This window comes from Sminthopsis crassicaudata, chromosome 6 (genome assembly GCF_048593235.1).
Source record: "Sminthopsis crassicaudata isolate SCR6 chromosome 6, ASM4859323v1, whole genome shotgun sequence".
NCBI lineage: Eukaryota > Metazoa > Chordata > Mammalia > Dasyuromorphia > Dasyuridae > Sminthopsis > Sminthopsis crassicaudata.
The window spans coordinates 124,830,712-124,845,304 of NC_133622.1; the positions used below are offsets into that span (position 1 = coordinate 124,830,712).

At 36.9% G+C, this 14,593-nt stretch overlaps 1 protein-coding gene across 8 annotated transcripts in view; it reads right to left on the reverse strand.

Annotated features, from left to right (window-relative positions):
- Positions 1–4,560: 4,560 nt before the first annotated feature.
- Positions 4,561–14,593, reverse strand: part of LEF1 (lymphoid enhancer binding factor 1) — a 168,992-nt gene continuing 158,959 nt past the window's right edge. For 6 of the 8 annotated variants that reach the window (XM_074272867.1, XM_074272868.1, XM_074272870.1 and 3 more), the window contains one exon: positions 4,571–5,296. In XM_074272867.1, the coding sequence (XP_074128968.1) occupies positions 5,217–5,296 (80 nt within the window). In that variant the 3' untranslated portion in view covers positions 4,571–5,216. Of the gene's footprint in view, positions 5,297–14,593 lie in introns of all 8 variants that reach the window. The other 2 variants (XM_074272869.1, XM_074272863.1) reach the window with 2 other exon arrangements.

Genomic DNA, 14,593 nt, shown 5'->3' on the forward strand with positions numbered 1-14,593 from the left:
TATTTCCTAAAATTCTGGAAATAATTTTATTCCGTTATCACTGAATATAATCTATGTTTCTTCTATATTCTAGTTAGAAGACAAACAAGTTGAAAATATGGGAGGGGGTATGAAAAGGCAGCAGAGCAGAAAATATAGGGTAATGTAGACTAATAGAAAGTGAGCTGAATTTGGATCGAAAAGACCTACTTTTGTGACTCTAAAGTTAACTGAATCTCTCTGGGCTGGTTTTTTCCTTTATCAAATGAAAATTTAATAATTCTTTGAGATGCCATCCTCAGAAAATGCTTGCTTGATACGTGATTCTTCTTTCCCTGCTAAATATTTCTTCTGGTTTTTGAGGCCAAACTTTTTGAAAAAGCTGGCTTTACAATAGGTACCTCCAACTTTCTTTCTTCTTAATTTCTTAAAACTTGGCTTCCAATTCCATTATTATACCGCAAATTATTCTTTCCAAAGTTATCAATGTTCACTTACTTGCCAAATCCAATGGCCTTTTCTCAATCCTCATTCACCTTGACATCTCTTTAGCTTTTGATACTACTGGTTACTCTTTTTCCTTGTATATTCACTTATCTCTAAATTTTCAGAATACCATTTCTCTCCTAGTTCTCTTCCTACTCTTCAAATGGCTTTGTCCCTGTTTCTTTTGCCATTCTTCACTCAGGTCATCCTCTATAACTATGTGTCCTTCAGGGTTTTATCTTGTGCCCTCTTCTCTCACTATATTACTCCCTTTGATGATCTCATCATCATCAGCTCCCATGGACTTAATTGTCATCTCTATATGATGATTCTCAAATCTATGTATTCTGTTCTAACTTCTCTTGAAGTTTCTCTTGAGAATCTTCCATCTCCAATTGCCTTTTAGACACCTCAAACTGGATTCCTTCCAGTAGACATCTTAAATTCAATATGTCAAAAAGAAAACTCATTATTTTCCCCTCTAAACTCTTTTCACCTCCTAATTTCCCAATTACTATTGTAAGGCAACACCATTCTTCTAGTCTTCTGGAGGAGTCCTCCTTGCCTCTTCCCCAATATCTAATTTGTTGATTTCATCTTTGCAACATTTTTCTCATACTCCCTCCTCTCTGACACTGCAACTACTCTGATGCAGGATCAGGATCTTCCTGCCTGAAGTCTTTCCTCCCTTCAATCCATCCTCCAGACAAATCCAATCATATTACTTACCCAGTAAACTCTAGTGGTTTCTTATCACCCCCAGGATCAAATACAAATTCCTCTGTTTGGCATTCAAAGCCTTCATAACTTTTAGTCTTCCTAAACCTTATTCTCTGCTGAGCACTCTTTCATCCATGACACTGGCTTCCTTGCTGTCCTATGAAGAAGACAGACACGGGGGCAGCTAGGTGGCACAGTGGATAGAGCACTAGCCCTGAATTCAGGAGGACCCGAGTTCAAATCTGGCCTCAGACACTTAACACTTCCTGGCTGTGGGACCCTGGGCAAGTCACTTAACCCCAGCCTTAGGGGGGAAAAAAAAAAGAGAGAGAAGACAAATACTCTCTACTGCAGATAATTCCCAGGCTGTTCCTGGAATACTCTCCCTTCTCCTCTCCACCTGTGGCTTCTCTAACAGTCCCAAATTAAATCCCATCTACTATCGAGAACTCTCTTCATCCCCGGGCTTTTTCTCTCATTTCCTTTTTATCTGATATAACTTGTCTGAACATATTTGTTTGTTGGTTGTCTGCCCAGTAAGTTTCTTGAAAGTAGGAACTTCCTTTTCCCTCTCTTTTGTATCCCTAGTACTTAGTGCAGTATCTGACACTTGAACGTTTATTGGATAGTTATTGGCTGATTATTTAGCACTAAATCTATAGTCTTATGACAGATCCTATCAATACAGTTCTAAATCATTCTATTTGAACATTTTAAATTCATATCAACCTCAGCTCTGTTCCATCTGACACAGAATCACTCACTTTTTAAAAATCTAATATCATATTTTTTCTACATTTTCCTCATAGGCACACCTTCCTGCTTCTCTAATGGAGCAATGAATTAAAATTAACCTCTAATATATTTGGGTGGCTTTATCATTAAAAATGATAATGTTGTTGAAGCAATGCCGTTGAATCAGGGGGTGTATGTATTTTTTGGATCTTAAACCTGAAACTTACCCATAACATTTCTGCTTAATATTGATCACTTATGCCTACCAACTGCTTCTTCAGGAAAAAAAAAAAAGTCCCACATCATTTATCACTTCTTAATGATTATCCACATGCATACAGAAACTTTTTTTAACCCATTAAACTTAAATTTATTATAATACATGCACCCTCACATATATATGAGACTGTGGTAAAGGGGATAAAGAACAGTCCTGGAAGTAAGGAATATTCGGTTCAAGTACTCTGTCTCTATCTCTCTCCCTTTTTCTTTTTCTCTCTTTGTTCCTTTTGATATACATATATGTATGTATATATATATGTATATGCGTACATATATGTATGGAGAGAAAGACAGAGACAGAGAGAGAGAGAGAGAGAGAGAGAGAGAGAGAGAGAGAGAGAGAGAGAGAGAGAGAGAGAGAGAGAGAGAGAGAAAGAGAAAGAGAGACAGAGAAAGAGAGAGACAGAGAAAGAGAGAGACAGAGAGAGACAGAGAGAGACAGAGAGAGAGAGAGAGACAGAGAGAGAGAGAGAGAGAGAGAGACAGAGAGAGAGACAGAGACAGAGAGAGAGAGAGAGAGACAGAGACAGAGACAGAGAAAGAGAGACAGAGAAAGAGAGAGACAGAGAGAGACAGAGAGAGACAGAGAGAGACAGAGAGAGAGAGAGACAGAGAGAGAGAGACAGAGAGAGAGAGAGAGAGAGAGAGAGAGAGAGAGAGAGAGAGAGAGAGAGAGAGAGAGAGAGAGAGAGAGAGAGAGAGAAGGAGAGAAACAGAGACAGAGACAGAGAGAGGGCGAGAGGGAAAGAGAGGGCGAGAGAGGGAGACAGAGAGACAGAGACAGACTGAGACAGAAGGGATAGAAGGAGGGAGGGGGAGAGAAGGAGAGAGGGAGAGAAAAAAAGAGAGAGGAAGAGAGAGATTGAGATTCTTTGAACTGGGTTGTTGCTATTGTAAATTTTAACTTGCTGTAATGTTCAATAAACAATTTTCATTTGAATGGGTTTCCACCCAGCATTCAGGAGAATCAGTATAAAATCAACAAGCATGCAATAAAGGATGGAGCAGAGGAAGGAGTACTGATTCTAGAGCTAGAGGATAGCATTTAAATTCTGCCTCTGATGCTAAACTGTATCACCTTGGCCAAATTATTTACTTAAACTTCTAGGGCTTCAGTTTCCTCATTTATTAAATGAGTTTGAACTGAGATGGTTTCTGGGTTCCTTGTTTTTGTTTCTGTGTTCCAGACACTGAAACCAGTTACCTCTAGATTGATAACTTCCCCAAGGGGGTTTGTTTCCTTCATATTTCAAGGTATCATATTATCTTTATAGTTCTGCATAGTCAAGAAACTAAAAATGAATGAACATTCTAAAGATGATCCGGTTTGGAAGGGTTTAAGTAGGTAAATCATGTGGGTTCAAGTGACAAAATAAAAAAAAAAATTGACACTGCCTCATCATCAGACCAGAGCTAAATTGTCTGGAATTTTTTCTCCCCTTGATTATAGCTTAGGACCAAATGAGAAGAAATTGGAGAAAGTACAGAGGAAAGCAATGAAAAAGATGAAAGGACAGGTGATGTAAGTTTCAAGGAATTAGGATGTATATTTCCACCTGAAACAGGACAAGGCAAAGCTGTACAAATTTTATTTGATTATTTGCCTAAGTAGGGTGGGATGGGGGAAGAGGAGGAAGACAAGGAACTATTTCTATTACACCCACAGGCAACACCAGTATTTGTACTTTTAGTATAGCTGCAAAAACCCCCTTGCTATGAGGTTTAAAAAACAACAACAACAACAACAATCCTCTTCAGGATGGCTGACATACAGACCTGCCTGGATACTGAAGGATGGAGGGAGTTACTTACAATGGTTCCCTAATAAAGCCATTATAATCCAACTTTATCAGACAATTCACTCTTAATGAAGTGACACTTTTTTGTTGTTTTTATTACAAAGCTTCTTTTAAAAAATGCTCAGCACATTAACTCAAACTGGAATGACAAAACTTTAGCTAACAGTTTTTGGCAAAGGCTGTGCCTTGCAGTTTTTTGTTTTTTTAATGGGTACATCAATGCTCATTTCAACAACTGGCATAAAATCCCACTAATCAGCTAATAAAAACAGATACAAATACAGAACATTTAAAGTAATAACAATTCAAGTGCTGGGCTTTTTACAAGAAAGGGGATAAGAGATAAAGTAGAAAGGGAAACTCACTGCAAACCAATTTGCTGAATATTGCTTAGGTTTACAAAGAAGACTAAAGTGAAGCAGGATTGACATGTCTACTGACAAGTTGACATGGTGGTTACACTTAATTAGTTCTATATAACACCTTACAAAGATGGAGAGGCTTTTGTTACAAATTTGTTCACAGAGAAGCCACATTTTCAGACAAGATTTCTCTTGGATTTCTTTCAGTTTTTTTTTTTTTTAAATCATACTTTTCCAGGTCTTTGAATTTTACTTAAAAGATCATATAGCTAGTAAAATATACACCAAGGAAATTAAAACTAAAAAGTTAAAAATATAAAAGCATTCAAGTTTTTTTAAAAGAAGCAAACATAAAATTGATCCTTTTGCATTGTTATTAAATAAAATGTTTGGGAAGGAAAAGAGAAAAACAGGGAGATAGAAACAAAGATGGAGAGGTCTTCCACAATGTCCTCATGGGTAGATAGGCAGGTGGTTGAGTGCTGGCTACTTGTTGGCTCCAGGTGGTTGCAGCAGGCAGGTGGACTTGGCCAGGTTACCTTGCTTGCTAAAAGGTACAAACACGGATGCAAAATACTCTGGGAAGTACAAGGCAGAGATGAAGAGAGAGAAGCTTCTCAATTGACCCAAAGTCTGCAAACATTTTCATGTGCATTTCAGTTTTGTGGGATTTGTTGCTTTAAAATCTTCTTTTATGCTTTTCTTTCAGGCCCGGGTTCTTGCAATAGAAGCAAAGAGAGGTTTGGCAGTGATTGTCCTTATGGTTCAATGTCTCTAAAAGTGACCACAGGGTCAAGTGGACATCAAGACTCCTTTGGGGTAAACTGCTCAGACTGAGGAGATGTTTGGGGTTTCAACAGGCTTCCATTTCGAGAAGAGGCCCTGGGGTTGCTGCCTTGGCTTTGCATGTCGGGAATGAGTTTCGTTTTCCACCTCAAGAAGGAACAAATGAAATGCTATTAATATGAACCATCCATAGATGAAACTCTGTCCCTTCTACCCTTCCAAGAAAAACAAAAACAAAGAACAACTCCACTTTTTTTAAACCTCTGTAGCATGAGACCTTCATAAACTCTTTATATTTCTTTTGTCCATTTAGGCAACTTGGTTAGCACTGCTTAGTTCCAAGTAGAACTCTAGCTTCAGGCAACATAATTAGAATATTTCGATATCAGGATTTTCAAAATGTTTGGATTCATGCACCTTCTACCACATACTTGATTAATTAAGTACATTTTTATTTTTTAATGAGTTAATGGAATCTGTTGTGCCATTTAGTTAGATTGGTTAAAAAATAACAATCCTAAAAACAAACCCCTTGGAAAATAAAAATGACTCAACAGTAATTCCTTTCTAATGAAGACTATATTTCCTTCCATAATTGAGCACTGAATCAACAATGTGATTCCCATGTACAATGTGACTTTCAGTACTTTGAATTTAAATTTTTGCCTTAGGAGGTAAAAATCTTAGAGCAGGCAGTAGAAAAAAAACACTAGTTTTATCTGGAAAAACAGGGTTCAAACCCAAATTCTATCAGTTACTAATTTACAGGACTCTGAGCAAGACACAACCTTGAAGAGAAAAAGATCTGAGTATCTTAGAAATTTTGCCACCAATTGATTCAACCTGATATGACCATTATAACAAATGGCAAAACTAAATAAAGTGAGAAGGTTGTACTAGGTACAATCTTCTAAGGTTTTTAAATCTTGTGATTTCAGAGAATGTGGTACAATATTCTATGGACAACTCAGTGCACTCAGTAATCCTTTAATAGGATGCATACAATGGAAAAAGAAAAAAGCTGGGAAGATCATACTGTCATTCTGTGTACGTTAAAATTTACCAGAGAGCAATATATCATTCAACACATTGCTTATATACTAAAACCATCACTACATCTTTCCATAATTTTTATTCCTTTGTATCCAGAATCAAAGGCCCTTTGTAAAATCTGTAGCTGAAAAACTCTAGAGATCATCTAATCTCTCAATTTTAATTCTAATATTCTCAATGACTAGGAAAAAATAACATGAGCAAACTGTCTTCTGAAAAACCAACACAAGTACTTAGAACCATGCGACATATAAAGCAAGTGTTAAATAGTCATTTAAAGCAGACAGTACTTATGACAATCATAGTGCACCTAGATTACAGCATAGCTGGGAAGACAGCTTTATCAAATAATAATAGATTTATTAAGTTTGGGAGAAGAAGTGGATTTATTTTTATTAATAGTATTATGTGTAATAACAGAAGACAAAAGAAGTCACAATATCAAGACTTTTGCTAAAGAAAATACTTTTCTCTGAAATTTTCCCCATATGATTTTATAAATAGCTGCTCTAGGATGACAGTGGGATAGCTGGGTGACACAATAAATAAAGTGCCAAGCCTGAAATCAGGAAGACTCTTTTTCCTGAGTTCAAATCTGGCTTCAGATATTGCCTTGTGTTGACCCAGCGCAAGCCACTTAGCCCTGTTTACCTCAGTTTCCTTATCTATATAATGAACCATAAAAGGAAACGGCAAATCACTCAACAACCTTTGCCTAGAAAACCTCAAATGGGATCAGAAAAATCTGGTCATGACTGAAAACTGAACACACACTTAGGATAGATCCATTCCAAATACACTCTTGAAGAAGAGCAGAAGATTTGAGTATCTTAGAAATTTTGAACACAACTGACACAATTCGATGGGACTCTATACAATGACATGATTTCTTAGCAGACTTAGATTTCCATCTGCTTTTTATTTGGGAAGACTTAGAATGAAAGAGGAGAACTAAAAGTATGACACTATATACTAATTTGATTATTTCTGAAATAGGATAGCAGTAGGTAAACTTTGAATGTTGTCCACAAATAAGATTTTTTTTAGGTGCCTAATAAAGATTTATTGATAGAGTGATTAAAATTCTACTATCTCTATATAAACTGGGCCATTTGAACTTACTTGATCATGATAAAACACAGCATTCTCAAGTTCAGTCCCTTGTCAAATGTTGTTGACTACCAAATGCTCAGCCTAAATTAGGGAGGAAATAGGCTTCTATGCTTTATGAAGGTAAGGCTGAATGTTTACATTCAGAAATCATGTTTTCAACTAAGAAGGCCTTTTATTGACATATTCAATTTTCATTTTCCTATAAAATTAGACATTTTCTGACTTAATGGGAGATCCATTAGTCCCCATCCCATCCCACCCAGTTTCCTGTAGTGGTACAGTACCTGGTAGTATGCTGCGATCAAAGAGATATGAGGATGAATACCTTTCTAAGGAAATAAGGAATACCTTTCTAAGGAAAAAGGAAGGTTCAAGCAAACAGCATGGAATTAGTGCTGAGTGCACCCCATAGATTTCCATTTACTTTGTGCCTTTTCATCCCAGATTTTCAAAGGTTTGGTCTAGGTCACTCTTCCTGGGAAGGTTTTCCTCTCAGTCTTACATAAAAACATTCAGCTTCCTGTTGAGGAATAGCCTTGAGGCTCCTAGCCAGTAACTAACAGCAACCTGATATAAATGCTGTAATTCAGAGTGGACTTTCCTTTAAAAGCCAGAAATGTCTGTTTTCTAGAGGAAATGAAACATTCTTCTGTTGTGGCTTTTCCTCACTCCCTTCTCTTCCTAGGTTAAAATAATTTCCATGGCTTTGCTCTAAGTTTCTATTCTTAAATAAGGCCTTTACAGAGTAAAAATGCAATGTGTATGTGTGACTCCTCAAAGCACTTTTCACTGTCCTGCCTAAAAATTCCCCTATTCTGATATAAATAAAAAGTAATTATTGGACCACTTGAACTGACCTGACCATGATAAAGCTAAAAAACAAAAGTCTTATTTTACTCTCTTTACATCCCCTCCCCTGACCTCATACACTCAGTTTTTCAGCATCTGTAAAGAAATCAGGAGAGGAATTTCCTAAATACATTCAGGCAAGACATGCTTCCTTTCTTTTCTTTTCTTTCTTTCTTTTTTTCTTTTTCTTTTCTTTTCTTTTCTTTTCTTTTCTTTTTTTTTTTTTTTTTTTAACGAATCCTGGTTTAAGTTTGCTGCATAAAATCCACCAATAACCATCTTAACACCACTGAGGCAACAAGGAATAGGCTGCTCTTTTGTTCTGTTTCTTTCAAAAAAGAAGGCAATTGAATAACTGCCTGTAGTATCAAGTAACGCCATTCTTTCCTCTTAGGAACTAAGGGGCAAAACTCTCAGGCTTCCACTGCAGAAAGACCAACTCCGTACCTTAAAGCATAAGGAATGAGGCCTTGTGGTGTGCTTTACAGACATAAAACAGGTCAAATCAGGATTCTTTTCAAGAAACCACAGGCATGCGCTAAGGAGATGGAATACTCCCCACATCTAAGACTTCACTGGGGGGCTGCAGCTGAAGTTTTGCCAAGCCAGTCATGCCCTAGCAAAGCCCAATCCACAAGTGAAGTCGGTGCAATCAAAGGCTGCAATTACAGCTCCATGGCTGTGGTTAAGCTTCAAAGAAAGTGCTGCGAGCCACATTTTACATATGTTAAGTTTTGGGTTTGATCCACAGTGAGAGCCACAGGCTGTGCTATTTGTATTTGAGGAGGGGGTGCCCTCTAAACAGTTGCTACTAAAAGGAAATGTAAATGATCTAAATGAAGTACTCATGGATCAAACTATGACCTTTTCAAACTATCCCAACAAGTCAAGTATCATCTGCAACATAGGTTGGCAAAATTACCTATTGTGAATTGGTAGTTCACAAGATGGAAAAGAAGTGAGAAAAAGAATAGATAGGAGGAAGGAGCCAAGAGAAAGTCTTTTTATAACAATTTATTCAATGACAGCATTATAAAGAAAAACAACTTTGAAAGTCTCAAAACTTTGATCAATGTAAAGAGAAATGATAAGTTCAGAGAACTCTATTCGCTTCTTGCCAGAAAGATGGTGGTCTTAAAATGCAGACTGAGACGTTCTGAACTAGGCAAATGTGGAGATTTGTTTTGGTGGACTGTGTATATTTGTTCTGAAGGCTTTATTTCTTTTTTGAATGCAGAGAACAGTGGGAGGAAGAGATAATAAATCTTTTAAATTAAACACATTTTTTTAAAAATGAGAGAGACCTTACTTTTGGTAAATGAACTATTTATACTCTGAAGTTCTCTTAGTTCTTGGATTCAAAAGAGAATGAGTGTGTGTGTGTGTGTGTGTGTGTGTGTGTGTGTGTGTGTGTGTGAGAGAGAGAGAGAGAGAGAGAGAGAGAGAGAGAGAGAGAGAGAGAGAGAGAGAGAGAAAGAGAGAGAAAGAGAGACAGAGAGAGAGAGAGACAGAGAGACACAGAGAGAGAGAGAGACAGAGACAGAGAGAGACAGAGACAGAGAGAGACAGAGACAGAGAGAGACAGAGAGACAGAGAGAGACAGAGAGAGACAGAGAGAGAGACAGAAACAGAGAGAGAGGGAGAAAGGGAGGGAGGGAGAGAGATGGGAAGGGGAGCAGAAAGGACACTTGCTTATTAGTCCAGTGTATTAAAGGCAAGATGTTTGTATGTTTCCTTAGAGTTTTACAGTCTTTTTCTAGGTAGACCCCAAGCAGGAATGACAAAATAACTGAAGTACATAGAATAGTTGGGCAGTGGAGAGGGCATGTATCTAGGAAGGGAAATGTATAAAGAATGGTCCAGTCCATTTTTTAAGACCTAGGTATAAGACAGCCAAATTATTTCTTACAAAAAGGGATAAAAATTCACTTGATTGAGATTTGATACTAGGAAAGAGAAGGGAGGTGGGGGACTCCCCCTCTTCCCCCAATGCCACTCCAGAAACAACAACCAAAAAAAAAAAAAAAAAGAAAGAAAAAGAAAAAAGAAAAGATAGTTTCAGTTCTGACATGAAAATTGGAGGGGAGGAGAGAAAGATTAGAGTAGGATTTATGAGAGGTGAAAAGAGACATAGATTTTAATTGCAGAAATTGCTTTATACTACACCACACACCTTGAGCCAATGCTTAAAATTTCACTGCCCTGGGGAAAACTGACAAAAACACTCTCAAACTTGTGATTTCATTTTGGGGTGTGGACTACTCCACTGCAAAATGCCTATAGAAAGATTCCTGTCTTTCAGAGGTTATTCTGAAGATAAGTCATGCTTTTTTCTTTTAAGGTTCAAATTGTTGTTTTCTTAGACTGGGCCACTTTAATGAACATAAATCCCTTTGTCACTTCTCTACCAGAGTCCTGTAGATCACAGGAAACAATGACTTATTAATTCATTAGGAAATATAAAGGGTGAAAAGGTACAAAAACTTGTATTGGAAATTTAATTCTTCCCTAAGATTAAGAGAATATAACTTCACAAATCTAGTCCCTGTGCCTTGGAATGAGGCATTACCAACTATGGAAGAAAAAAAAATAAAATGATAATGTGTGGTTATGGATGGCCATAGCCCGGTTTTGTTTATACAGCTGTGTTAGCCTCCACTCCCAATACCCAAGGTCTGGCACACCAACCACAAAGCCCTAATGTAAAGTGAAGATTCCCAGCATGGGGGAAGTAGAGGGGGCGAGTGGGGAGACAGAGAGCAAGAGGAAGAGGGAGGACAGGATGCTCCAAGCTATGCCTTGGTTCTTTGCATTATCCTAAACTTTTTTCTTTATTGAGACTGAGTGAAGTAATTGGCTTCCACCTTTGTTCAAGAACATTTTCATAGCATCACAGAATGCATAACAAATGAAAACTGGATCATTTGCGCACTTGATTTTGGCAATATCAGAAAGGCTTCTAGCAAATCAGGGTTGTTTCTCCCTGAGGGTTACCTTGTTGCTATTAATAGAAAAAAATCCAGATGTTTGTATTTTTGCCCTATATCCTTTGTTTTAGGTTTCTCTTTTCCTTTGTTGTCCCCTTTAGAATACTACACAGAATATCCATGTAGAACAAACATATTTAATTCCTATCCCTGGAGGTATTCATAAGATCTTCTCAAGACAAGATAAACTGCTCCCATAGAAAGTACCTCTCATAGGAAAATTTATGAAAAAACATTTTTTCCCCAAATTCCAAGTAAATCAGAGTTTAATGATTACAAATAACAAATTTATAAATTTAATATACATGTATATAATTCTCAAATTTTTATCCATTTTCTCTTTCTAATCACTGAAACTAACTTTTTTAACACTAAAAATAACTTTAAAAATGGATTAGGAGGACAAATGCATATCCTATTTCCCTTTTAAAGCAATTTTTATATCTCTGCATATCTTTATTTTGTACTTAAGATCATAGAGCTGGAAGGAACTTTGGAGGTCATGTGTCCTATCCTTTCATAGGGTCATAGATAAGAGAACTTTAAGGAAACTTTGAGGTCATTGACTCCAACAATCTCATTTAACAGAGGAAATGGAAGCACAGAGAGACTAAGCTATTTGGGATGGCAAAGTGACAGAGCTGGAATTTGAACTGACATCTTTGCTTTGTACCACCCCTGCCCCTGGTTAATTGTCTTGATTTTAATGAGTGGAATGCAGGAAATATGTATAATATAAAACTTCTAATAATAGATAGGAAATTAATACTAGGGCTAATCAATAATTTTAAAATGTTCTCCAAGACAGAATAAATCCTGAAAACCCCAAATAAGATAAAAGCCAGAGAGAGGCCCTCATGAGGGAAATGGACTTTCCAAGCAATACCAAAAAATATCTGCACAAGAAATGGAAGCTTAAGTCTATCAGCTCAAAAGCAGATAAAAATAAAGCAGACGGCATTCAGTTGAATATTTCCCATTCTCTCTGATTTTCTCAGAAGGCACCAAAATGTCTGTTCAAACTTTGGAATCATTACTTAACGGGAAGAAAAATGCTTTGCTAAGCACAAATCAACAAGGATCATTTTTCTTTGCTCCAAAGACAAGCCCTCGAGTACTAACTAGACAGCTTTCCTTTTTCCATCTAGCTTTATCACCAGGAATGCTAATGTACCTATGACTATCATGATGACCTGCTTTGAGAGTCTTATAATATTATAGCTCTTGAGCTACTACTGAATCCAATCCCCTAATTTCATTGATGAGGAAATTAAGACAGAAAGAGGTTAAATGAGTTGAGTCACAATAAATCTTCAAGGCAGGACCTGAATGCACCTCTTCTGACTCTTAAGTCTAGGGCTGAATCATCCAGACCATGCAACTCATATTTTTACATAAATTCTTATTTTTCCTACACCTTCAATCTTTGCATTAGGAAACCTCCAAACTAATAAAGACAAGATCAAACACAATACTTTCCTAAACACTAGCTGATAAATGAATAAAAGGCAACCTAAGAAAAGGTTCTGATTTTGAGAACTTGTAATTATCTGAACAATATTATGTATTCATCAGACTAGCCATACTGTTTGGATTATACAGCCTCTTCTACTATTCAGGCCAATGTAATAAGGTAAGGGAATCCATGACCTAGTTATCATATCTTTGCTGGGTGATCTGCTGAAAGAGATAACTGAGACATGTGGATCTGCTACAGCACACTGCTGAACCATGGCAATTTGGGAGGAGGGAGAAAAGGGAAAGTAGGGGATACAATTGTGAAAGGATAGAGAAAAATGTGGATTTTCACCCTTCTATTTATCCATTTATGTTCTCATTACTCATGGTAACCAAATGTCCTGAAGTTTCTGGGCTGATCCTTGTTTTTTTTTTTTTGTTTGTTTTGTTTTGTTTTGTTTTGTTTGTTTGTTTGTTTTTTTTGCTAAGGCAATTGGGGTTAAGTGACTTGCCTAGGATCACATAGCTAGGAAGTGTTAAGTGTCTGATGTCAAATTTGAACTCAGGTCCTCCTGACTTCAGGGTTGGTGCAGGATTTATTTACCATGCCACCTAGCTGCCCCTGATCCTTGTTTTTAAGAAAATAAAAAGATAATTTATTATTCTTGTTTGTTGCTTCTATTTCTAATCTGGGTACGGTTTCATCATGGTTTTGTGGTGTAGTGAATAGAGAGCCAGTTTTAGGGTTAAGAAGACTTAGGTTCAAGTCCAGCTTTTGACACATACTGCCTATATGACTAAGCAAGTCAATTAACCCTTTTAGTGTTCCATAGAACTCTTTAAGACAATAATTTGCAGAACAGTTGCCAAATTGCATCGGTAAAGCTTCTCTATATCAAAGGAATCATAGAAATAAAATGTATGGTTAAGGAGATTTCTGCAAAAGGAATGTTCTTTTTTAGACTATACGTAGTAATTTTTGGTTTGAAAAAATAGGGGTGCTGTGAGAGGTAATTTCTTATACTTGGTTCTTAAATTTTAAAGGAAAATATGCATTTCTCTTTATATTTTCAAGACTCCCATCATCTAGTTGACAATGTAAGCAAATGTCCTGGAAAATATAATTTATAAGACTCATTCCAGTAGGACACCCTATAGAGAGCCCACAATTGTGGAAAAGTGGCAAAAATCCCAGTGAACTAGATCTGCAGCCCAATAGGATCAGTGGGCTGTAGCTTTTTGAAAGCTACAAAATACTAATTCAAAATGTTCCTAGGACCCAAAGTAGACCATTAACACACATATTTCTTTAGAGGTCTTTCTAAACATTGGACTCAGAAATCCACCTCCAGAATTACATTTCTTCCACTACCTATTCAAATTCTGCAGACCTGCTGATGGCTTTGTTAGTGAGGCTATATGGCTGAATTAAGCATTTTCACTATACTGAAGGTAGGATTGAGTGTGGAAAAAGGAGTGGAATGGTGATTTCATTGACACAAGAAACTCTGAAGTGACTGTACCGATGCAGGGATTCACTGGAAATTGGAATAGGAAATTCATGAACTTGTTCCATTTATTTATTTGTTTGTTTGTTTGTTTATTTGTTTTGCTGAGGCAATTAGGGTTAAGTGACTTGACCAGGATCACACAACTAGGAAGTCTTAAGTAGTCTGAGGCCACATTTGCCCTCCTGACTTCATGGCCAGTGCTCTATTCACCGAGCTACCTAGCTACCCCTTAAATTTTTTTTTTTTTTTGATATTTAAATGTAATTGGTTTCCTTTGTAATCCTACATATTTTATGTATTTTAAAATATTATTTAGAAAAGAGGTCTCTTGGCTTCATCAGACTGCTAAATGGGTCCTAAATGGGTTCAGAATACAGAAAAAAATTAAAAATTTCTGTTTTAGAGATATATCTGGATTCTAGCTTCTTAAACTGTGTTATGATCCCATATAGCATCTTGTAACTGAATGTGGG